The sequence below is a fragment of the Schistocerca cancellata genome, chromosome 11 (assembly GCF_023864275.1).
Source record: "Schistocerca cancellata isolate TAMUIC-IGC-003103 chromosome 11, iqSchCanc2.1, whole genome shotgun sequence".
NCBI lineage: Eukaryota > Metazoa > Arthropoda > Insecta > Orthoptera > Acrididae > Schistocerca > Schistocerca cancellata.
Genome location: NC_064636.1, coordinates 33,514,497 through 33,538,946, shown reverse-complemented (window position 1 = coordinate 33,538,946; position 24,450 = coordinate 33,514,497). Strand labels below are relative to the sequence as shown.

General features: G+C 42.9%; 2 protein-coding genes across 6 annotated transcripts in view; one reads left to right on the top strand and one right to left on the bottom strand.

The window, feature by feature from the left end:
• The window catches only part of LOC126108920 (serine/threonine-protein kinase OSR1), a 525,656-nt gene that overhangs the window by 309,389 nt on the left and 191,817 nt on the right, over positions 1–24,450 (bottom strand). The gene's annotated exons all lie outside the window — the stretch shown is intronic.
• The window catches only part of LOC126108922 (uncharacterized), a 252,633-nt gene continuing 249,635 nt past the window's right edge, over positions 21,453–24,450 (top strand). Inside the window, exon 1 of the mRNA XM_049914292.1 lies at positions 21,453–21,505. Coding sequence (XP_049770249.1) covers positions 21,476–21,505 — 30 coding nt within the window. The 5' untranslated portion in view covers positions 21,453–21,475. The remainder of the gene's footprint in view (positions 21,506–24,450) is intronic.

Sequence of the window (24,450 nt, the reverse complement as noted above, 5' to 3'; positions counted from 1 at the left end):
CCTACCAACCGATCAATTCTTCTAGTCAAGTTGTACCACAAACTCCTCTTCTCCCCAATTCTATTCAATACCTCCTCATTAGTTATGTGATCTACCCATCTAATCTTCAGCATTCTTCTGTAGCGCCACATTTCGAAAGCTTCTATTCTCTTCTTATCCAAACTATTTACCGTCCACGTCTCACTTCCATACATGGCTACACTCCATACAAATACTTTCAGAAAAGACTTCCTAACACTTAAATCTATAATCGATGGTGACAAATTTCTCTTCTTCAGAAACGGTTTCCTTGCTGTAGCCAGTCTTCATTTTATATCCTCCCTAATCCGACCATCATCAGATATTTTGCATCGCAAATAGCACAACTCATTAACTACATTAAGTGTCTCATTTCCTAATCTAATTCCCTCATCATCACCTGATTTCATTCAACCAAATTCCGTTATCCTTGTTTTAATTAATTATAATTTGTCGTAAGATCTTATGGGACCAAACTGCTTAGGTCATCGGTCCCTAAGCTTACACACTACTTAGTTTTAACTTAAACTAACTTACGCTATTGACAACACACCCACCTACCCTTGTTCCCGAGCGAGGACTCGAACCCCCGACGGGTGGGGGTGGGGGGGGGGGGGGAAGCCGCGATGACCGTCCGTGACAAGACGCCTAAGACGGCTACCCCGCGAGGTCTATCCTTGTTTTGTTGTACGTTCATCTTATTATATCCATTCCGTTCAGCTGCTCTTCCAGGTCCTTTGCTGCCCCTGACAGAATTACAATGTCGTCGGCAAACCTCAAAGATTTTATTCTGTCTCCATGGATTTTAATTCCTACTCCAAACAACTAGAACAACTATATTTAAACAAAAAATAGCAATGGCACCGTCTATGTTATGCTACAAGTGCATCCCACCCCTGGTTCTACGGGAAGCAAAACACTGCAATAACATCGCTCAACTATCGAAAGAAAAAAAATCTCCTTCCACCACGAGAATGCACGTGTCATCTCCTCGGGGTGTGGATAGAGAGTATGCAGCTTAGAACCTGTCTTAGCTTCCCTCTTTACTCCTTCTCCTCTCTCTGTAAGTATTGATACTGATTTTCCACGCCAGTTCTACCCTTTCACTGATGATCTACATCTAAATCTACATGGACACTCTGCAAGTCACATTTAAGTGCTTGGCAGAGGGTTCAATGAACCACATTCACAATTCTCTATTGTTCCAATCTTGTATAGCGCGCGGATTGAATGAACACCTATATCTTTCCGTACGAGCTCTGATTTCCCTTACTTTATAATGGTGATCGTTGCTCCCTATGTAGGTCGATGTCAACAAAATATTTTCACATTCGGAGGAGAAAGTTGGTGATTGGAATTTCGTGAGAAGATTCCGTGCCGGCCGCGGTGGCCTAGTGGTTCTAGGCGGTCAGTCCGGAGCCGCGCGACTGCTACGGTCCCAGGTTCGAATCCTGCCTCGGGCATGGATGTGTGTGATGTCCTTAGGTTAGTTAGGTTTAAGTAGTTCTAAGTTCTAGGGGACTGATGACCGCAGATGTTAAGTCCCATAGTGCTCAGAGCCATTTGAACCATTTTTTTTGAAGATTCCGTCGCAACGAAAAACGCCTTTCGTTTAACGATTTCCAGCCCAAATCCTGTATCATTTCTGTGACACTCTCTCCCATATTTCGCGATAATACAAAACGTGTTGCCTTTCTTTGAACTTTTTCGATGTACTCCGTCAGTCCTATCTGGTAAGGATCCCACACCGCGCAGCAGTATTCTAAAAGAGGACGGACAACCGTACTGTATGCAGTCTCCTTAGTAGGTCTGTTACATTTTCTAAGCGTCCTGCCAATAAAACGCAGTCTCTGGTTAGCCTTTCCCACAACATTTTCTTCGTGTTCCTTCCAATTTAAGTTGTCCGTAATTGTAATACGTAAATATTTAGTTGAATTTACGGCTTTTAGATTAGACTGATTTATCGTGTAACCGAAGTCTAACGAGTTCCTTTTAGCACTCATGTGGATGACCTCACACTTTTCGTTATTTAGGGTCAACTGCCACCTTCGCACCATTCCGATATTTCTTCTAAATCGTTTTGCAGCTTGTTTTGATCTTCTGATTACTTTATTAGTCGATAAACGACAGCGTCTTCTGGAAACAACCAAAGACGGCTGCTCAGATTGTCTCGCAAATCGTTTATATAGATATGGAGCAGCAAAGGGCCTATAGCACTACCTTGGGGAACGCCAGAAATCACTTCTGTTTTACTCGATGACTTTCCGTCAGTTACTACGAACTGTGACCTCTCTGACAGGAAATCGCTAATCCAATCACATAACTGAGACGATATTCCATAAGAACGCAATTTCAGTACTCTTCGCTTGTGTGGTACAGCCTTCTGGAAATCCAGAAATACGCAATCGATGTGAAATCCCTTGTCAATAGGACTCAACAGTTCATGTGAATAAAGAGCTAGTTGTGTTTCACAAGAACGATGTTTTCTAAACCCATGTTGACTGTGTGTCAATAGACCGTTTCCTTCGAGGTAATTCATAATGTTAGAACACAATATATGTTCTAAAATCCTGCTACATATCGACGTTAAGGATATTTGGTGGATTACTCCTACTACCTTTCTTGAATATTGGTGTAACCTGGGCAACTTTACAGTCTTTGGGTACGGATCTTTCGTCCAGCGAACGGTTGTAAATGATTGTTAAGTATGGAGCTAATGCATCAGCATACTCCTAAAGCAGGGGCGGGCAGACGTTGCACGCGGCTCGTGAGCGCACAGCGCTGCACGTGTGCTGCTCGCGTGCAATCGTCGAATGGGGCTGTGGCGACAGCCGGCAGGTTGCGGCAGTGTAGTGCCAGGCTAAGCCGCGGACGTCGATGCGAAGCGACCACTACGTAGTGAACGTTGTATTTCAAGAACCGGAAAATGCAGAGTGAAACAAGGAAACGGAGAAGTGGAGATTTGCTGTCTTTTAAAAAGTAATGGGAGAATCATTTTTCCTTTGTGCAAAATCGTGAAAAATCGAAATGTTTAATATGTGGCAGTATTCTCACTGGTCAGCGGAAGTTTAGTATTGAAGGCCATTACAACAAATTTCACAAGGACGAGTACAATTTATTTATTGTCGGATTCTGGGCGGATGGGGAAATTGACTGAGCTTAAGAAGAGCAATCTGACGATACTAAATGAATCTGTCGTAGTTGCTGTGGTCACGAGAGATCTGCAACTTTCTTTCGTCATGCCTCCCGTCTAACTGATTTAACATTTTATGGAGCACTGTTTTCAATTTTTCAGGACGACAACAATAATAACCAGCGGTACGTGCAAGTTATAAGATTGCGCTTAATATAGCGAGAGCTGGAAAACCATTTGCTGAATTAGTAAGTCTCGGTTAAGAGCAAACACCAGTGATGAAAATTTAAGTAACTGTTTGCGTTTGTCTGTATGTAGAAATTTTGTTCCGCTCCACCTATGATGATTAAATAAAACGTATCGTAGGTAATAGGTACTCTTTCAAACCACGATATCTTTCAAGCACTACTACTACTAATCTTATTCCTTCTTTCAATAAAGCAAGCTAGGAAACAAAACATATTGCAGAGGAAGGAGCGGACAGAAGGTATGGTGGGGAGGGGAGAGAAGCGGGTGGCCAGCTTGCCCCTGTGTGCACGCAGAACACCTGTTTACTGCACACGTGCAAGTGCACCGCACACGTGCAGGATTCCTGCCCGCCCCTGTCCTAAAGGAACCTAATTGGGCCGGCCGCGGTGGCCGAGCGGTTCTAGGCGCTTCAGTCCGGAGCCGCGCGACTGCTATGGTCGCAGGTTCGAATCCTGCCTCGGGCATGGATGTGTGTGATGTCCTTAGGTTAGTTAGGTTTAAGTAGTTCTAAGTTCTAGGGGACTCAGATGTTAAGTCCCATAGTGCTCAGAGCCGAACCTAATTGGTATACAGTCTGGACCAGACTGTGATTTAAGTTGCTTCACAACTCCGAGGATATTTACTTTTACGTTACATACACAGAGTGCTCCACCCATTTTTATTTTCGAAGTTGCATTAGTCACGACTGTTGCTTCTCTACATTTAAAAGAGTATGAGTCATTGACTGATGCCTCTACAAAAATAGCGCTGTCTTTTGGAATCCTATAGAACCTATGACGAACGACAGATACGAAATTGTCGTCAGTTTGTGCAGTAGGATTAGAAAAAAAAAAAAAAAAAAAAACGGTTAATACCGATAGTCTGGAACCGCGAGACCGTTACGGTCGCAGGTTCGAATCTTGCCTCGGGCATGGATGTGTGTGATGTCCTTAGGTTAGTTAGGTTTAAGTAGTTCTAAGTTCTAGGGGACTGATGACCTCAGATGTTAAGTCCCATAGTGCTCAGAGCCATTTGAGCCAATACCGATAGTTCTGAGTAATTGGTGTTTTTCGGTATTTGTTTGGTCTCGGTTATAACAGGCGTTTTTCATTTTCTACTAATATCTGGCTACAGAAAATTGACATACCAATTTGCCACAGGCAGCACCGCTAAAATTTTTCGTTCTTAAATGGTATTTTTTTAAAAGGACGAGTAATGTTTAATCGTAAATTTCAATTGTTTTGAAATACTGCGAAAAACGATCTGCGTTATTTTAATAGCAACGACGACAGTTAGGAACAAGAAAGACGTGACATAGGAGGCGGTACAGCACTGCAGAGGCAGTGACGTAACTGGTGCCGTGTGGCGTGGCCCATTAGACGGCACGTGTGTAGTGCCGTGTGCAAGAGTCGCAGGCCGCCACCTCTTCACGTAGGGTACATTCCAACTTTTGTCCCACGACATCGGTTAGGCCGGTATTACGCTATCATATTGTAAGTGGCGTGAATAAAAGGACGCTATGTGCAAGAAGCATGAAGCGCCCTTCGAATGTATCCTGATAGCTAAAAGAGCCACGCGCACTTTGAATAAAAAAATGCTACTTGACACTGAAATCAATATAAAAGATAGGGTCGCCACCAACTCTAGCCACACGACAAAGAAGAGGTAGCACAGAGTCGGAAAATTACTTAATTTATTAATAAGAAAAACTCACAAAAGAACATTCATTGTAAAGTCATTGATAAAGAATGGGATGTAGTTACTAATATGATCCAGGCATTCTTCCCGTGAATCAAATATTGAGTAAAGTAAAGAGGGCGTGAACTCCATGCGTAAGTGCAGCCTGCAGCAAGATTCGTGAAAACAGGATCTATTCCAGAGCATTTGTTTCAGATAAAAAAAGGGACACTAATCACTACACCTGTGCACATGGAAACGCTATAGGTGGGCCAACAAGGAAAACTACAAGGTAAATGGCGAAGGTAACGGCGACGTAACATCGGTACACAAGATAAGATTGAAGGCAAAATTATTTATTCCTTAAAACATTGATGTAGTGCATCTATAGACTGCTGTTGCATGCTAACTGCGTACAATTGCTTGTGAAATACTACACGTTTCGTAACAGACTCGCGTGCCCACTCGGTCCGCGGAGACAATTTCTATGGACCGTGGCCAAATTTTAATCACATGAGACAAAGAAAATTCACAAATACACAAAAATTACCAAGATCCGGAAAAGATTAGAAGCATACACACACAGTTGTAGGCACATAAACATTCACACTGAACCGAGGGCACTTCAACATATGCAACTCCCTTGTGCCGCGTTCCTCTCACGGATCAAAGTCAAGACTGCATTGGGAATCAAACTGAAAGTCTACAAAAGCCTTACATTCCCTGGTGCAACCCAGCAAGTAAATCTTTATAAGACGAAATTCGAGACCAAAAGCTAAAAGCTCCCCTCTCTATGTGACAACGCGCCACGCGGTCAGTCCAACTCACCCTTCTTCGACTGGAGCACAGCTGCGTACGCTTCCTGTACCGGCGGCAGACTGCCTCCCGCTTCTCCAGCCTCTTCCACGCTCCGCGTGGACCGGAAAACCCCAGAATGCCATTTCCGCCACCAACCTAACGCAGGTGGATTTCTCACAAGTAGCGGAAACCTCTTTGCCTACTTGACCACTACGAGAGTTGCCAATGAAAGGTGGCTACAGGACCCTTTCAATATTTCTGTGGCAAAGATTTGATCAAAGATATGATCAAATATTCGTCAAAGCTGTTTGACAAAGACATTTGACGTCGCGCTAGAAAGGGATATTACAAAAATGTCATCATATTTTTCATCAAATTTAAAGATGGCAGACAACGACTTCTTACTATGCGCTGCAGTTGCTAGTACCACTATTGCATTGTGTGTGTATTTGGAAGAAAAGCGGCGGAAAAAAAGAAAACATACTTGGATGAAGCCACAGGTATTATGTCGTGACCGTAAAAACATTCAGCAAAATGTGTTACGAGAGCTGCCAATGGAGGACGTAAATTACTTACGAATGGGTGAGAGTGTATTTCAGTATTTGCTCAGTAAAGTGGCTGCTCATATTACAAAAACGATGCTTTACGTGCAGAAGACAGGCAAACTGTGACACTGAGATTTCTTGACACAGGAGAGAGCTACTCTAGTTTACAACACAGCACTCGAATATCACATTGCACATTAACCAAAATAATTCCAGAAAGGTGTGAAGTGATTTATAAAGCACTTAAGTGGCAAGTGTGAATGAAAATAAATGTTTAGTACACTACAGGGTGGTCCATAGATAGCGACCGGGCCAAATATCTCACGAAATAAGCGTCAAACGAAAAAAACTCGTCTAGCTTGAAGGGGGAAACCAGATGGAGCTATGGTTGGCCCGCTAGATGGCGCTGCCATACGTCAAACGGATATCAACTGCGTTATTTTAAATGACAAGCCCCATTTTTTATTACATATTCGTGTAGTACGTAAAGAAATATGAATGTGAAACGTCTCCTTAGAAAAATTATAGAAGACTGAGCTTAAACTGACACACAATATTATTTAGCGCAACGCAATCTGACTTTCAGAAATCCCTACAAAAGAATGGCCCTGACGAAATTAACCTATATGTTTCACAAATCGCTTACCTCACAAAAATCTTGGTTACTCGAACTACTGCAATACAGCGAGCGCCACTACTGCCAGCTAAATAAAAGATTCAAACTACGGAAGGCACTAACTACTGATAGGCATAGTTAGCAAATGAAAGATTTTTGTAGAGAACAAACCATGTATTTACCTTAATAGTCATAATATATATATCAGTTCATGACATCCAGTCTAACAAATTTCAAAACTCCGCCATCTCTCTCCCCACATCCACCACTGCTGGCGGCTCACCTCCAACTGCGCAACGCTACGCGCTGTCCACATCCAGCTGCCCAACACTACAATGGCAGACAACAATGCAAACTAGCCACAGACTGCACACAGCACAGCCAGTGATTTTCATACAGAGAGCGCTACGTGGCGGCGGCGTTACCAATATAAGAACCTAAACAGCCTACTTACATAGCCCCCGTGCTCCCCACAAAAAATTTTACAAATTGTTTTGGGCAGTGGCCATTAATGATTTGATAAAATTTTTCATAATTACAATAACAAAGATTATGTAAGTAGGCTGTTTAGGTTCTTATATTGGTAACGCCGCCGCCACGTAGCGCTCTCTGTATGAAAATCACTGGCTGTGCTGTGTGCAGTCTGTGGCTAGTTTGCATTGTTGTCTGCCATTGTAGTGTTAGGCAGCTGGATGTTAACAGTGCGTAGCGTTGCGCAGTTGGAGGTGAGCCACCAGCAGTGGTGGATGTGGGGAGAGAGATGGCGGAGTTTTGAAATTTGTTAGACTGGACGTCATGAACAGATATATACACTCCTGGAAATTGAAATAAGAACACCGTGAATTCATTGTCCCAGGAAGGGGAAACTTTATTGACACATTCCTGAGGTCAGATACATCACATGATCACACTGACAGAACCACAGGCACATAGACACAGGCAACAGAGCATGCACAATGTCGGCACTAGTACAGTGTATATCCACCTTTCGCAGCAATGCAGGCTGCTATTCTCCCATGGAGACGATCGTAGAGATGCTGGATGCAGTCCTGTGGAACGGCTTGCCATGCCATTTCCACCTGGCGCCTCAGTTGGACCAGCGTTCGTGCTGGACGTGCAGACCGCGTGAGACGACGCTTCATCCAGTCCCAAACATGCTCAATGGGGGACAGATCCGGAGATCTTGCTGGCCAGGGTAGTTGACATACACCTTCTAGAGCACGTTGGGTGGCACGGGATACATGCGGACGTGCATCGTCCTGTTGGAACAGCAAGTTCCCTTGCCGGTCTAGGAATGGTAGAACGATGGGTTCGATGACGGTTTGGATGTACCGTGCACTATTCAGTGTCCCCTCGACGATCACCAGTGGTGTACGGCCAGTGTAGGAGATCGCTCCCCACACCATGATGCCGGGTGTTGGCCCTGTGTGCCTCGGTCGTATGCAGTCCTGATTGTGGCGCTCACGTGCACGGCGCCAAACACGCATACGACCATCATTGGCACCGAGGCAGAAGCGACTCTCATCGCTGAAGACGACACGTCTCCATTCGTCCCTCCATTCACGCCTGTCGCGACACCACTGGAGGCGGGCTGCACGATGTTGGGGCGTGAACGGAAGACGGCCTAACGGTGTGCGGGACCGTAGCCCAGCTTCATGGAGACGGTTGCGAATGGTCCTCGCCGATACCCCAGGAGCAACAGTGTCCCTAATTTGCTGGGAAGTGGCGGTGCGGTCCCCTACGGCACTGCGTAGGATCCTACGGTCTTGGTGTGCATCCGTGCGTCGCTGCGGTCCGGTCCCAGGTCGACGGGCACGTGCACCTTCCGCCGACCACTGGCGACAACATCGATGTACTGTGGAGACCTCACGCCCCACGTGTTGAGCAATTCGGCGGTACGTCCACCCGGCCTCCCGCATGCCCACTATACGCCCTCACTCAAAGTCCGTCAAATGCACATACGGTTCACGTCCACGCTGTCGCGGCATGCTACCAGTGTTAAAGACTGCGATGGAGCTCCGTATGCCACGGCAAACTGGCTGACACTGACGGCGGCGGTGCACAAATGCTGCGCAGCTAGCGCCATTCGACGGCCAACACCGCGGTTCCTGGTGTGTCCGCTGTGCCGTGCGTGTGATCATTGCTTGTACAGCCCTCTCGCAGTGTCCGGAGCAAGTATGGTGGGTCTGACACACCGGTGTCAATGTGTTCTTTTTTCCATTTCCGGGAGTGTATATTATGACTATTCCCTAGCCGAGCCTCAGGTACAGGGCGGGTCGCAGGTGGCGGATAGCGAACGATCCATCAGATATGGTGGACAGCTGCGAATAAGGGGAAACCCAAATAAGCAGACCCGGACCGAGGCGGCAGCATCACGAGGGTGAGGGAGGGTGACTTTTGGCAAGGGTCACACTCATTCAAAAACCACAGAACCCGAAGACGTTGCTGTGTCATGGCGAGTAAGTGCCGCCATTACAATAAGCACTGTGAACACCCAAATCCAGGACGCGTCTGAAGTGGGAACCATCGGCATCCTGGTCAGCGTCTGTTCACACAATGTGCGGCTGGTCATAATGCGCCAGGAACTAACAATCCCTGGTTCTAAACACCCAGTGGAAACACTGGACCAACTTGATTACAAGCAAGTATGACTCGTGCAAGTAATAACAACATTACCCCTGGTGGTAACCAATCCACTCATCAACAGATGGCAACCAGGAATTCGGATTCTGGGGAACCTGGACTTACACGATTACATCAGAGAAAGTCGGAGCTCTCTGGCAAACTTCCACTTAAAACACCTACATACATTGGAACCTTTAACATAAATACATTAATCCAACCAGGAAAACTTCTAAATCTTACAACAGAACTTGAAAAGCAAAAGATAGTAATACTAGCTTTACAGGAGACACGTTTTACAGATGAAGAAACATCAGATTATGGCAACTATCGCATCTTTAAGAGCAAGACGGATAAACGAATCGGAAGAGGAGCCCCCCATCTCGGGATGGCGTTTATCATACACAAGAGCGTGCTCAGCTCCATCAAGGAAGTTACTCCCGTAAATAATAGGATAATGACGATGCGCTTACAATGTGCCAACAAAACATACACAATGGTTAATGTTCATGCTCCCACAAACGGAGACAACAAGAAAAACCCCATAGAAACAGAAAAGTTCTGGGAAAATTTGGAGAATATAATGGCCCAGATTACAAAAGATGATACAAAAGTTCTACTCGGCGATTTTAATGCCCAAATTGGTAGAGAGAAAATCCACCAAAAAACCGTAGGCAAATATCCTGCACATAAATTTACCAATAAAAATGGTACAAGGCTCGTCGAACTATGTAAGCAGAATAACCTGAAGATAATGTCAATATCTCTAAGAAAATGTCCAAGAAAACAAAAGACATGGAGATCTCCTATACAACAAATTGGCGAGTTTCAAATAGATCATGTGGCGATTTCATACCCAGTACGAAAAGAAATTTACGACGTCCAAGTACGCAGAGGAGCAAACATTGATTCAGACCATTACCTAACTAGAATTAAAATCAAGTTTACAGCACGAAGAAGTCATCAGAAGAAAACAGAAATACAGAAATATGACACCAAGAAGATTAAAGAATCTAAAGTAAAAGAAGAATGGGAGAAGGAAAAGGCAAACACATGGGAAGAATTTCATTCTAAAATCACGCGAATAGCTAAGGAAACTATTCCCTTGAAAAAGATATTCAAACACCCTTGGTGGGATTCAGACTGTGAAAATGCATTGGAAAGGAGAAAAAAGGCATTTCAAGAATATAACAGTAAAAAATCACAAGAAAGTCTACATTTATTTAACGAGGTTAGAAAACAGGTTTCAAAATCTATTAGGCAAGCAAAAAGGAAGTACACAAAGGCACAACTGGATGCCATAGAAGAAAATTTCCAAAACTATAATACAAGAGACTTCTACAGAACTTTCGCAGATAAAATACGAGGATATATCCCTCAAAATTTATGTTTCAGAAAACCAGATGGTAAATTAGCCCTAACAAACCAGGAAAACTGTCAAGTATTGGCTCAATATTTTTCTAACCTACTAAATTGCCCAGAACCTAGTTTAAGGTTTCCCAAAGGAATCAGTGCCAACGCTCAACCGGATTCATTACCACCAACACAGGAAGAAATCAGATGTCACATTCAAAACTTAAAATATAATAGAACATCTGGCGAAGATGGCAGTGTTGCAGAGCTATTAAAAAACCTAGGACCAAAGACGTTGCAAGAGCTCACAAAAATAATAACAAAAATATGGGAAACAGAAAAATTACCAGAGGATTGGAAATGTGCCCTTATTCACCCGTTACATAAAAAAGGAGACAGAACAAATGTCAATAACTACAGGGGAATCTCACTTTTACAAGTCACCTACAAAATTCTCTCAACATGCCTGCTGAAAAGAACACAAGAGCAGCTGGAACGCCAAACTGGTGATTATCAAGCAGGCTTCCGCCCCGGTCGCTCATGCATAGAACAAATATTTAATTTAAAGACAATATTAAAACACAAAGCAATTAGAAATGCCCCCATAATTTGTACATTTGTAGATTTTAAGAAAGCCTATGACTCAATTGACCGGCAATCTTTGTTTAACATTTTAGAGGAACTTGGACTTGACTCCAAAACACTAAGGCTTATCAAAGAATCACTGACAGACACTGTATCTAAAGTTAAATTCAGGGGAGAAATCTCTGAACCTTTTCTCATAAAAACTGGAGTACGTCAAGGTGACGGGCTATCTCCACTTCTGTTTAATATAGTCCTGGATAAAGTCATTAAGGAATGGGAAAAAGAATTAAAAAATCAATCCTACTGGAAACCAATCCATCTTGGTAGAACCAAAGACAACGTGGAGATATCTTGTTTAGCATTCGCGGACGACTTGGCCATACTTGCAGATGATGAAGAAATCGCCACCAAACAAATAGAGATCCTTAAGGAATGCGCGGATAAAGTAGGTTTACAAATTTCGTTTCAAAAGACAGAATTTTTCTGTACGAAATTCCATATACACAGTTTGAACACAAAATATGGAAAAATAAATAGAGTAAAACATTGTAAATACCTAGGTGAAATTTTGGAGCCAACCGGAGGAGAGAAAGTTGCACAGAAGATCAGACAACAGAAAATGAAGAGAGCATATGGTATGACACATGAAATATACAATAAAAAATGCATCTCCTCGAACACAAAAATCAGACACTACTGCGCAGTAATTAAGCCAGCAGCACTATATGCTAGTGAAACGCTCACACTCCACAGAAAATGTGACTTAGAAAAAATACTAAAAGAAGAACGCAAAATTATGAGAAAGATTTTAGGTCCAAAATTAACAGAAGAAGGATACCGGATACAATCAAGAAGAACCACAGAAACTATATCAAACCTGGCAGCAGACATAAGAAGGCGAAGATTAAAATTTTATGGACATGTCACTAGACTTCCCCCCACACGACTCACCAACAGAATTCTCACTAACATAGAAAAAGTCAAATCAACAACACCATGGATTAGCCAAGTAAAATTAGATTTACAAAAAGCAAATATTGAACTTAAAGATGTCAAAGATAGAAAAACTTTTAGAAATAAGGTGGAAAAGTGGATTGTATTGTCGGAGAAGGAAGCACTAAAGAGACCAGGAACAAAATGGACAGAAGAAAGAAAAAGAAAACATGGAGAACGAATGAAAGAAGTGTGGAAGAAACGACGTCAGAAAGCTTTGCGTGATCCTTCTGGGTCCATTCGCGATAAGTAAGTAAGTAAGTATTATGACTATTAAGATAAATACATGGTTTGTTCTCTACAAAAATCTTTCATTTGCTAACTATGCCTATCAGTAGTTAGTGCCTTCCGTAGTTTGAATCTTTTATTTAGCTGGCAGTAGTGGCGCTCGCTGTATTGCAGTAGTTCGAGTAACCAAGATTTTTGTGAGGTAAGCGATTTGTGAAACATATAGGTTAATTTAGTCAGGGCCACTCTTTTGTAGGGATTTCTGAAAGTCAGATTGCGTTGCGCTAAAAATATTGTGTGTCAGTTTAAGCACAGTCTTCTATAATTTTTCTAAGGGGACGTTTCAAATGTTTTAGTTGGACCACCTTTTTTTCACTTTGTGATAGATGGCACTGTAATAGTCACAAACATATGGCTCACAATTTTAGACGAGCAGTTGGTAACAAGTATGTTTTTTAAATTAAAATACAAAGCGTAGGTACGTTTCAACATTTTATTTCGGTTGTTCCAATGTGTTGCATGTACCTTTGTGAACTTATCATTCCTGAGAACGCATGGTGTTACAGCGTGGTTACCTGTAAATACCACATTAATGCAATAAATACTCAAAATGATGTTCGTCAACCTCAGTGCATTTGGCAATACGTGTAACGACATTCCTCTCAACAGCGAGTAGTTCGCCTTCCGTAATGTTCGCACATGCATTGACAATGCGCTGACGCACGTTGGCAGGCGTTGTCGGCGGATCACGATAGCAAATATCCTTCAACTTTCCCCACAGAAAGAAATCCGGGGACGTCAGATCCGGTGAACGTGCGGGCCACGGTATGGTGCTTCGACGACCAATCCACCTGTCACGAAATATGCTATTCAATACCGCTTCAACCGAACGCGAGATATGTGCCGGACTTCCATCATGTCGGAAGTACATCGCCATTCTGTCATGCAGTGAAACATCTTTTAGTAACATCGGTAGAACATTACGTAGGGAATCAGCATACATTGCACCATTTAGATTGCCATCGATGAAATGGCGGCCAATTATCCTTCTTCCCATAATGCCGCACAATACATTAACCCGCCAAGGTCGCTGATGTTCCACTTGTCGCAGCCATCGTGGATTTTCCGTTGCCCAGTAGTGCATATTATGCCGGTTTACGTTACCGCTGTTGGTGAACGACGTTTCGTCGCTAAATAGAACACGTGCAAAAAATCTGTCATCGTCCCGTAGTTTCTCTTGTTCCCAGTGGCAGAACTGTACACGACGTTCAAAGTCGTCGCCATGCAATTCCTGGTGGATAGAAATACGGTACGGGTGCAATCGATGTTGATGTAGCATTCTCAACACCGACGTTTTTGAGATTCCCGATTCTCGCGCAATTTGTCTGCTGCTGATGTGCGGATTAGCCGCGACATCAGCTAAAACACCTACTTGGGCATCATCATGTGTTGCAGGTCGTGGTTGACGTTTCACACGTGGCTGAACTTTTTCTGTTTCATTAAATAACGTAACTACCCGGCGAACGGTCCGAACACTTGGATGATGTCGTCCAGGATACCGAGCAGCATACATACCACACGCCCGTTGGGCATTTTGATCACAATAGCCATACATCAACACGATATCGACCTTTGCCGCAATTGGTAAACGGTCCATTTTAACACGGGTGATGTACCACGAAGCAAATACCATCCGCACTGGCGGAATGTTTCGTGATACCACGTACTTATACGTTTGTGACTATCTATCACAAAGCGGAAAAAGTGGTCCAACTAAAATATTCATATTTCTTTACGCACTACACGAATATGTAATAAAAAATGGGGGTTCCTATTTTAAAAAAACGCAGTTGATATCCGTTTGACCTATGGCAGTGCCATCTAGCAGGCCAACCATAGATAGCGCCATATGGTTTCCCCTTGAAGCTAGACAGGTTTCATTCTATGTAGTTTTTTCGTTTGACGCTTATTTCGTGAGATATTTGGCCCCGTCACGATCAATTGGACGACCTTGTATATGGACAATAAGAATTATTTTTATTTTTGAATAATGGAAGTAGTGTTCCAACAACGACAAAAATTAATATAAAGTACGAAACAGATGAAGCGCTTTTTAAGTTGTGGTATCTAGAGTTCAACGATAAACAAAGTAGAAAGGAAAGCTAAGAAAGAATTTTTTTATTTTCTTTTCCCTATTCCGGCTTGTTGAAAAGCTGCCTGGATATTTCCAGATGTAGAGGTGGATGGCTGTAGCTGTGATTGTCGACATGAAGTCGCCTGCAGCATATCCCACCTGCCCATCAAGCATGCACTGTGCCCCTTGCTCACCCCCAACCTTGGCGAGGCAAGTTTATTAAAAATATAAAAAAAAAAAAAGTCGGAGGAACACAACAACTTTTAAGCCACACTATCAAACATCGCTGCAGTGAACAGAAGACGAACGACGTTTCTGATCAAAACTACGGCGAGACCCTAGATTAGATCGTATTTATTTGACGACAGGCGACATTTGACAAAATTCCCTACTACACCGTCAAATTTCTTTGACATAAATATTTGACATATCAATTTTGACAAATAAATTTGATAGTGTAATTGAGAGCTGGTTTCTCAGGATGGGGCAGGATAGGGTTATGATTGTGGATGGGGCCGTCATCAATTACTGTCGGTTGCACAACAAATACGTAAACTTTATTTAAAGAAATTAAAAATTTAAAACAATCTCTTTAAAAAACAACACAATTGACTGTATGACGGCTTATCACAGGAAAAAATTCGACAATGTTGGGGCCGAAGGCCACCAACAACAACGTGAAACAACAAACAGCTAAAGGCCTGAATTAGAAGTCAGAAAAACAATTCCAAATAGCACACATTACGATAAATACTTCGTTTTAAAACAGACTGTAACAAGGCTGAAGGCCTTATTATAAAAGAAGTGAAATTATTACTCGGCTGAAGGCCACAGACAATTTCAAAACGGCTGAAGGCCTGAATAAGAAGTCAGGAAAACAACTCCAAATAGCACACGTCTCAACAAATACGTTGCTTTTAAAATAAGTTTGCTTTAAAAAAAAACTTACTGTAACACGGTCGAAGGCCTTATTATGAAAGAAGTGAAAGTATTGCTCGGCTGAATGCCACACCAACAATAATTAGAAAATTACAAACACCCTTAAAACAAACATCACAATCTAAGCAATCAGCACAAGTGGTTCTCAGCAAGTATTCCAAGGGTCGCTCTTCGCTCTGGGAAGGTAACTCAAACATCGTCGCGAAAAAACACAGTGACCCGTATATTTAATAAGTTTCCTTCAATTTACGTCTATGGTCACAATCTCTTCTGTTTAACAGATTACCGGTTTCGGTCTTTATGACCATCATCAGATCTGTCTCATAAAATCAAAGTCCTAATGCACTGCAGCCAAGTGGCATAGTCAACTGTTAAATGCGGAATCAGCACCAGCATCGTCAAATACATATAAATCAAACTTCCTGGCAGATTAAAACTGTGTGCCCGACCGAGACTCTGTAAAGCTTCTATAAAGTTTGGAAGGTAGGAGACGAGATACTGGCAGAAGTAAAGCTGTGAGCACCGGGCGTGAGTCGTGCTTCGGTAGCTCAGATGGTAGAGCACTTGCCCGCGAAAGGCAAAGGTCCCGAGTTCGAGTCTCGGTCGGGCACACAGTTTTAATCTGCCAGGAACCTTCATATCAGCGCACACTCCGCTGCAGAGTGAAAATCTCATTCTGGAAACATCCCCCAGGCTGTGGCTAAGCCATGTCTCCGCTATATCCTTCCTTTCAGGAGCGCTAGTTCTGCAAGATTCGCAGGAGAGCTTCTGTAAAGTTTGGAAGGTAGGAGACGAGATACCGGCAGAAGTAAAGCTGTGAGTACCGGGCGTGAGTCGTGCTTCGGTAGCTCAGATGGTAGAGCACTTGCCCGCGAAAGGCAAAGGTCCCGAGTTCGAGTCTCGGTCGGGCACACAGTTTTAATCTGCCAGGAAGTTTCATATCAGCGCACACTCCGCTGCAGAGTGAAAATCTCATTCTACATATAAATCACATCACATGCACGAGTCATGTTGTCAGTAAAACTACTGTTTTGAGTTTTAAACAGTAAAGCTGTGAGGACGGGTCGTGAGTCGTGCGTGGGTAGCTCAGTTAACTATCTGAAAGCAAAAAACTTGATATCAAAAAGGTATATTTGCATTTTCAAGAAATATTTTTATTTTATTTTATGCAAAACGCCATCATTTATTTTAGAACACCAGAGATTTTTGTTTTCTTTGTAAAAAAAAACAATAAAAAAACCGGTTGTCCCTTTTTTGTCTCCCCGTCACTCTCTGAATTATCTACGAATGTTTATTCCAATTCATGTTGAAACAATGTTGTCGTTATTTGTCAATTAATTTACTGTGTAATAAAAAGTGGTTAGCGAAAAAAAAGTAAAAAGAAAGGCAAAAGTCCCGATTTCGAGTCTCGGTCCGGCACACAGATTTAATCTGCCAGGAAGTTTCATATAAGCGCACACTCCGCTGCAGAGTGAAAATCTCTTCCTGGAAACGTTCTGTTGTTCGTTTTTTACTTGCTGAAGGCGAGAAGCAAGTGAATACTGTATATACTGTAGTATGTCTGAAGTTTATGGTGAAGGTTGTATGAATCGTGCAAATTTTTACAATTGGGTGCAGCAGCTCAAAAATGGTCGCGGCTCAGTGACTTGACGAACACCGTTCTGGCCGACCAGTTGCAGTTTCAACTCCCTCACTTGAAAATCGAATTGATGACATTATTCGTGCCGGCCGCCGTGTGACTGTGGGAATGATAGTTGATAAGGTTCAAGTTCGTAATGGTACAGTTCATAACTTTATCTGTAACAAGCTGAAGTACCGCGAAACATGTGCAAGATGAGTCCCAAAGAGGTTGACGCGGCTACACAAGGAAACAAGGTAGAGAGTGTGCACAGAGCTAAAGGAATGTTACGAAAGAGAAGGTGAGCACTTTCTCAACAAAATTTTAACTTGTGATGAAACTTTGGTTCACTATTGCGAGCCAGAATCAAAAAGACAAAGCACGGAGTGGAAGCACACCAACCCATCTGTCAAGAAAAAATTCGAAACCCAAGGATCAGCAGGAAAAGTCATGTTGACACTGTTTTGGGATGCTGAAGGTCCAGTTTTTTGTGATTATCTCCAAGAACAGCGTGCAGTGGCAGCCAATACTACTCGGGTATGCTTTTAAAGAAGGTGAAGCCAGCCTTGTGAAGAGACGTCGTGGATCTCAGAGGAGAGGTGTGAGTCTCCAGCAAGATAACGCATGTCCTCATATCGCTAAACTAACTTGTGAAACCATCGACAAAATGGGCTGGGAAGCACTGCTCATCCCCCTTACAGTCCTGGTTTAGCGCCTACTGATTTCCATTTGTTTGGCGCACTAAAGGAGGCATTATATGGGGTTCCAGGACAACGAGGATTTGAAAAAGTTTGTGGGTTGCGTTGTGTTGTTTTGGGGAAGGAGACCAGACAGCGAAGTCATCGGTCTCATCGGGTTAGGGAAGGATGGGGAAGGAAGTCGGCCGTGCCCTTTCAGAGGAACCATCCCGGCATTTGCCTGGAGTGATTTAGGGAAATCACGGAAAACCTAAAGTTTGTGGGAAATTGGTTCAAACATCAAGATAAACAGTTCTTTGCAACCGGAATAAAAAAGCTTGTAGCCCGTTGGATCAAGTGCAAAAATGTTCAAGAGGATTATATTGAAAAGTAGAAAAAGTATTGTAAAAATAAACGCTTTTTTCTCCAGACCAATTTGTCTCTTTAATTACTGAATGATCCTCGTATATTTGTTTTAAGCTATGCCTCAAAGAAGAACATTAACGGGTTGGACTGAAAGACGAAGAGCTAGAGAGATACAATTTTTGTACAGAGAAAGTGATAGGAATAATACAGATGTTGATATAGATCATTCTGTTGTCGTTCTGACACATTTAAATTTGCGCTGAACATAATTCCAAACAATTTTGAGAACTGTAATTGCAGTTGGGAGCGAAAGGCTATTTACAATTTGTACAGAAACCAGATGGCAGTTATAAGAGTCGAGGGGCATGAAAGGGAAGCAGTGGTTGGGAAGGGAGTGAGACAGGGTTGTAGCCTCTCCCCGATGTTATTCAATCTCTATATTGAGCAAGCAGTAAAGGAAACAAAAGAAAAGTTCGGAGTAGGCATAAAAATCCATCGAGAAGAAATAAAAACTTTGAGGTTTGCCGATGACATTGTAATTCTGTCAGAGACAGCAAAGGACATGGAAGAGCAGTTGAACGGAATGGACAGTGTCTTGAAAGGAGGATATAAGATGAACATCAACAAAAGCAAAACGAGGATAATGGAATGTAGTCGAATTAAGTCGGGTGATGCTGTGGGAATTAGATTAGGAAATGAAACACTTAAAGTAGTAAAGGAGTTTAACTATTTGGGGAGCAAAATAATTGATGATGGTCGAAGTAGAGGGGATATAAAATGTAGACTGGCAATGGCGAGGAAAGCGTTTCTGAAGAAGAGAAATTTGTTAACATCGAGTATAGATTTAAGTGTCAGGAAAGTATTTTTATGGAGTGTAGCCATGTATGGAAGTGAAACATGGACGATAAATGGTTTAGACAAGAAGAGAATAGAAGCTTTCGAAATGTGGTGCTACGGAAGAATGCTGAAGATTAGATGGGTAGATCACATAACTAATGAGGAGGTATTGAATAGGATTGGGGAGAAGAGAAGTTTGTGGCACAACTTCACTAGAAGAAGGGATCGGTTGGTTGGACATGTCCTGAGGCATCAAGGGATCAAAAATTTAGCATTGGAGGGCAGCGTGGAGGGTAAAAATCGTAGAGGGAGGTCAAGAGATGAATATACTAAGCAGATTCAGAAGGATGTAGGCTGCAGTAGGTACCAGGAGATGAAGAAGCTTGCACATGATAGATTAGCATGGAGAGCTGCATCAAACCAGTCTCAGGACTGAAGACCACAACAACAACAACAACAATTGCAGTTTGATGAATTTACAGTGCAGATTTTGTAATGTATATCATTTCGCGTCTGAGGAGAATTTACGCGATACAACCGCGTTCACATTGTGTTGTCATAAGGGAAAAGTTAGCTTGACAATATTACCACAAAATTTATTTTTCAAAGCAGTGTATCAAAAACTCCCTTCAAATGATCGAGCAATTAAAGAAAAAAAATGGTTCAAATGGCTCTGAGCACTATGGGACTTAACATCTATGGTCATCAGTCCCCTAGAACTTAGAACTACTTAAACCTAACTAACCTAAGGACAGCACACAACACTCAGCCATCACGAGGCAGAGAAAATCCCTGACCCCGCCGGGAATCGAACCCGGGAACCCGGGCGTGGGAAGCGAGAACGCTACCGCACGACCACGAGATGCGGGCTAATTAAAGAAAAATCAAAGAATTATTTTACAAATATACGCACCGACAATGCAGCATTTGTCACGGATCAATTCCGCGGCAAAAATTTCAGACAATTCTATGATACGTGACATTTGCTATCACAGATCAGGTTCACTGACGTAACTGGTCGAATTTCGACGGCGGGCAATACTAGTACCTCTTAATGACTAGATTATGACAGCATTTTAAAATTTTAAATTCAATCAATAATTATATGAAGTACCGAAAATTTTCGTTGTCTTTGGAAACCGTTAGACAGACAACCTGGAACGTGGGTTTTGAAGAACGGTTTTAGCCATTTAGCGATACAGATTTGTACATGTATTTGTGTGTGGGTGTTTTACCTGAGGCAGAACCCAGGACAAATGCGACACATTTCATTAAGGGTGACTCACGCTGTTTGATTAATTCCTGCGTGTCACATCGCCGCGATTTCGCAGCCGCAAGACTGACACCTCGGCAATAGGACGAACTAATCGGAGGCGAAATCCCTGGCTAAGCGCAGCCCTGATTGGCGATAACTCGGATCGCAGCGTGTCGAACGGCACAGACGGGCAAATCCTACGCGAGAGAATTGTAATATCGCACGCCGGCACCACCGTGATTCATCCCGGTTGGCTCAATAATGGTGGAGCCTCGTCGCCACGACTGTCATCTGTCAAATGGGGCAAGCCGCGCCGCTCGACTGCTAACATTTAATTATCTCTGAGTGGCTGGCGCACCGGCGGTTAAAAACAAATGCGCCCAGACCGGAACACGATCGTCAAATGTCTCCGCGACCGTTGGGTGTTTTTTTTTCTCCCCCCTTCCTCCTCGACTCCTCCCACACACATTCTAGTGTTTTAATCTCCCTGACGGGGACAAAATGGCGGCGGCTCATTCCGGCTTCGTGGAAATATACTACGAAACAGACTAATCTTTAATTACTTTTCTGTCTGTGATATTCTTGTAACTATGGGCGCCCGAGGGCGCGAATTTTTTGTTTCTGTGTTGAGAGGTGGAGGGGGAGGGAGGAGCAGGAAGAAGGGGTAGGGTTAGGAAGTAGGAGAAGGTATGGAGGCGTTTATCTGTTTGGAGATGGAATTTCGCAAAACAAAATTGTGGTATCAGCGAGGGGGAGATTAACAGGCACGGGAGAGCGCTATATAAGGGACCAGCGACAGCGCCGGGGATGTTACTTGTGTTGAGCGACGTCGCAAGTCAACACCGACTGTAGAATGGCTTCAGGGCCGACTTTCATGCACCAGGTAGGACCTTCCACTTTTTTCTCGGAGAATAAACTTTTGTCGACACAGCGTCGAATCAGCTGCTCTATAGTACACTGAAGTACATACCAAATGTACCCAGTTTTTCTTTGTTGCAAACGCTAGCGATGTGTCTGCAGTTCCAAAAAAGATTCCTGCTCGGGAAAAGTGCTCTACCTCAGCTAATAGGCTGAGAGGTTCCATGGCCTCTTTCCCATGTCGCCTCTCATTTTCATCAATTTTATTAATGTTCTGTGTCATTGCACGGTAGTAACAGACCGAATAATGTTATTGTAATGAGAGTATTTGTACTGAGAGCTCAAAAATACTTTTCGCTTGATTCCTATGCATGTTGGGTTACTTCCCCGGGTGGCCCGTACGAGGCAAGCATTGGAGGACGCGGCACACTGCATTTCGGGCTGCATTTCCCTGAATTCTGAGGGGTTCGTACAATGGGCTTAAGCTAGGGTGTCCATTTCATTTTCATTGAAAAAGGAGACATTTAAAATAAATTCGTGAAATACCTGGGACAATGAAGAAAAAAACGGGACATAAATATTGTACTGACTAAATTTAATACAGATACAAGTTTACCTTTATAACGTGCTCTCAGATTATCCCAAATCACTTTTTACAATTATTCTGCCACACTATCACCGTACTTTTCACTTTTATGTACTTTATCAAGAAGTGCATTTTCGTTTTAAATTGTATCATAAAAGTCAGTACACGATACACCATTAAAGTGTGTTTTGAGAATGAGCAAGGCCCTCACTTTTCAATTTTCATTCTGTTTTTTTTTTTTTTTTCATCTGACCACAAAGAGTTCACTAACGAAAACAAACGTTCCACAGCAGCATTTGACCCAGGAATTGCCAGACAAAACTCCACCAAATGAATCATGTTTTTCATGTTAATGTTTTTACTTTTGAAATAAGCAAATATTTTACACCACGTTGCACTAACACGCTCTTTGTCTCCTTCACTTTTTATGAATTTCTGTGCACATGAAAATCCATCGAACAGTTCGTCTTCATCAACAGGAAAATTTGGTACAATAATTTTAACAAAAACACAACAGTCCTGAATATCATTCCACTGTAGCTGCTCCTTTTCAGTATTAACCCAGTCAAATGCTTTAAAAGGTGTGAGAAATGGTGAACACCATTCTTTAATATTTAAAATTACTTGCGATTTTTGACAGTTCGGTACATGTTTGGGGTTAGCTGAAAGTCATCACACGCTTCCTAGCGTAAATAATTGCGCAGTTAATAGCAAGTCAAACAACCAGTAACTTAAAATACTCTAACCAAGCGGAATCATAAAAAAAACGGGACATTTGAGCGTCCCCCCCAAAAACTTTCGGGACAGCGGGACATTTTGGTAAAAAACCAAAGACTAGACTCACTGATGGCGCTGCAGTCGCGGGATAATTTGAACCTTCGGCTGGACGCCATTATAGTGGTTGTAGTCTGATGTGTTGTGTAGTACTGTTGTTTATGAAGACCCTGATTCAACGTTGTATATTTGTTGGGGCGTACATACAGTATTTGTTGCTCGTAATTCTACTGTCTGTACGTTCCAATCAAAAGAAGTACACTGGTGAAGAGTCGTACAGCGATTAATTGTACAAATAAATTCGAGAAAGGAACGAATATTACATTTCACAGGTAAGTGAATATTTTAAGTTGTTTTGTATGTCAGTGCACTTGCTTAATAAATGTTTCTGTAACACGGTATTAGCATAATGTCTGTGCATCTATTTGCAGGTTTCCTTTCTCAAAACCACAGCTGTTACAAAAATGGTTACACGCTGTCAGGAGGCAACATTTGCGACCGACAGAATACGATTTTATATGTTCTGATCATTTTGAAGAAAGTTGGCTGATCTGTAGTGTTTCCATGGTCTAGCTTAGGTTGAAACTTGATGATTTGGTCGTGAGTTGCCAAAGCACTATGCCATATGTAACGCACTTCTCGTCATAAAATCTAAAGCAGAAAATATCTATTAATATAGTGGGCAAATCTTCGAGTATTTTGATGCATTTTGCGCACATCTATCGTAAATGAGCTACGAAAAATGCTAGGGGTCGAGTACGTAGCTTTTAGCTACGGCAGATTCCATGTAGTACGTAAGATAAATTCATTAACAGTGGCTAGTTGCTGTTTGTTCATAAATTAAAAAGTGTATTGTAGTAACGTATTTAAATGAGGCATTATGTTTGTGACCTAACTCAAGGGAAGGCATTTTATAACCAAAAGCGGCGTATAAACATTCGAACTCCGCGCGTCAGTTTACCACTCTAATGGCCGCCGGCCAGCTGTTCAATTTGTCCGCTCTTCACAGTCGACCACTCGTGCGGTTGTGGGGGCCTGGGAAAAACGGGACTGTCCCGGGAAAAACGGGACGAATGGACACCCTAGCTTAAGCGCCTGGCGGAACGCCTGACATCGGTCGAGTTTCGCCTAATTGTATGCAGGGGGCAACGGCCTGCGAGGCGTGTGAGTGTCGAGCAGTTTATGTTTTTACCGTTCTGGCGCGATCAGAACGAAGATTCCTTACGCCGACTGACTGCATTGACCTCTTGATTCTGAGAGTACTTGTGGACTGTGCTCTGCTAGGTGCGACTGTCTGGCACCAGATGGCCGGTGGTCTAGGCAGGTTGTTTTTGTAGCCGGGGTCGTGCGGTTCTAGGCGCTTCAGTCTGGAACCGCGCGACCGCTACGGTCGCAGGTTCGAACCCTGCCTCGGGCATGGATGTGTTTGATGTCCTTAGTTAGGTTTAAGTACAGGGTTATTACAAATGATTGAAGCGATTTCATAAATTCACTGTAGCTCCATTCACTGACATATGGTCACGACACACTACAGATACGTAGAAAAACTCATAAAGTTTTGTTCGGCTGAAGCCGCACTTCAGGTTTCTACCGCCAGAGCACTCGAGAGC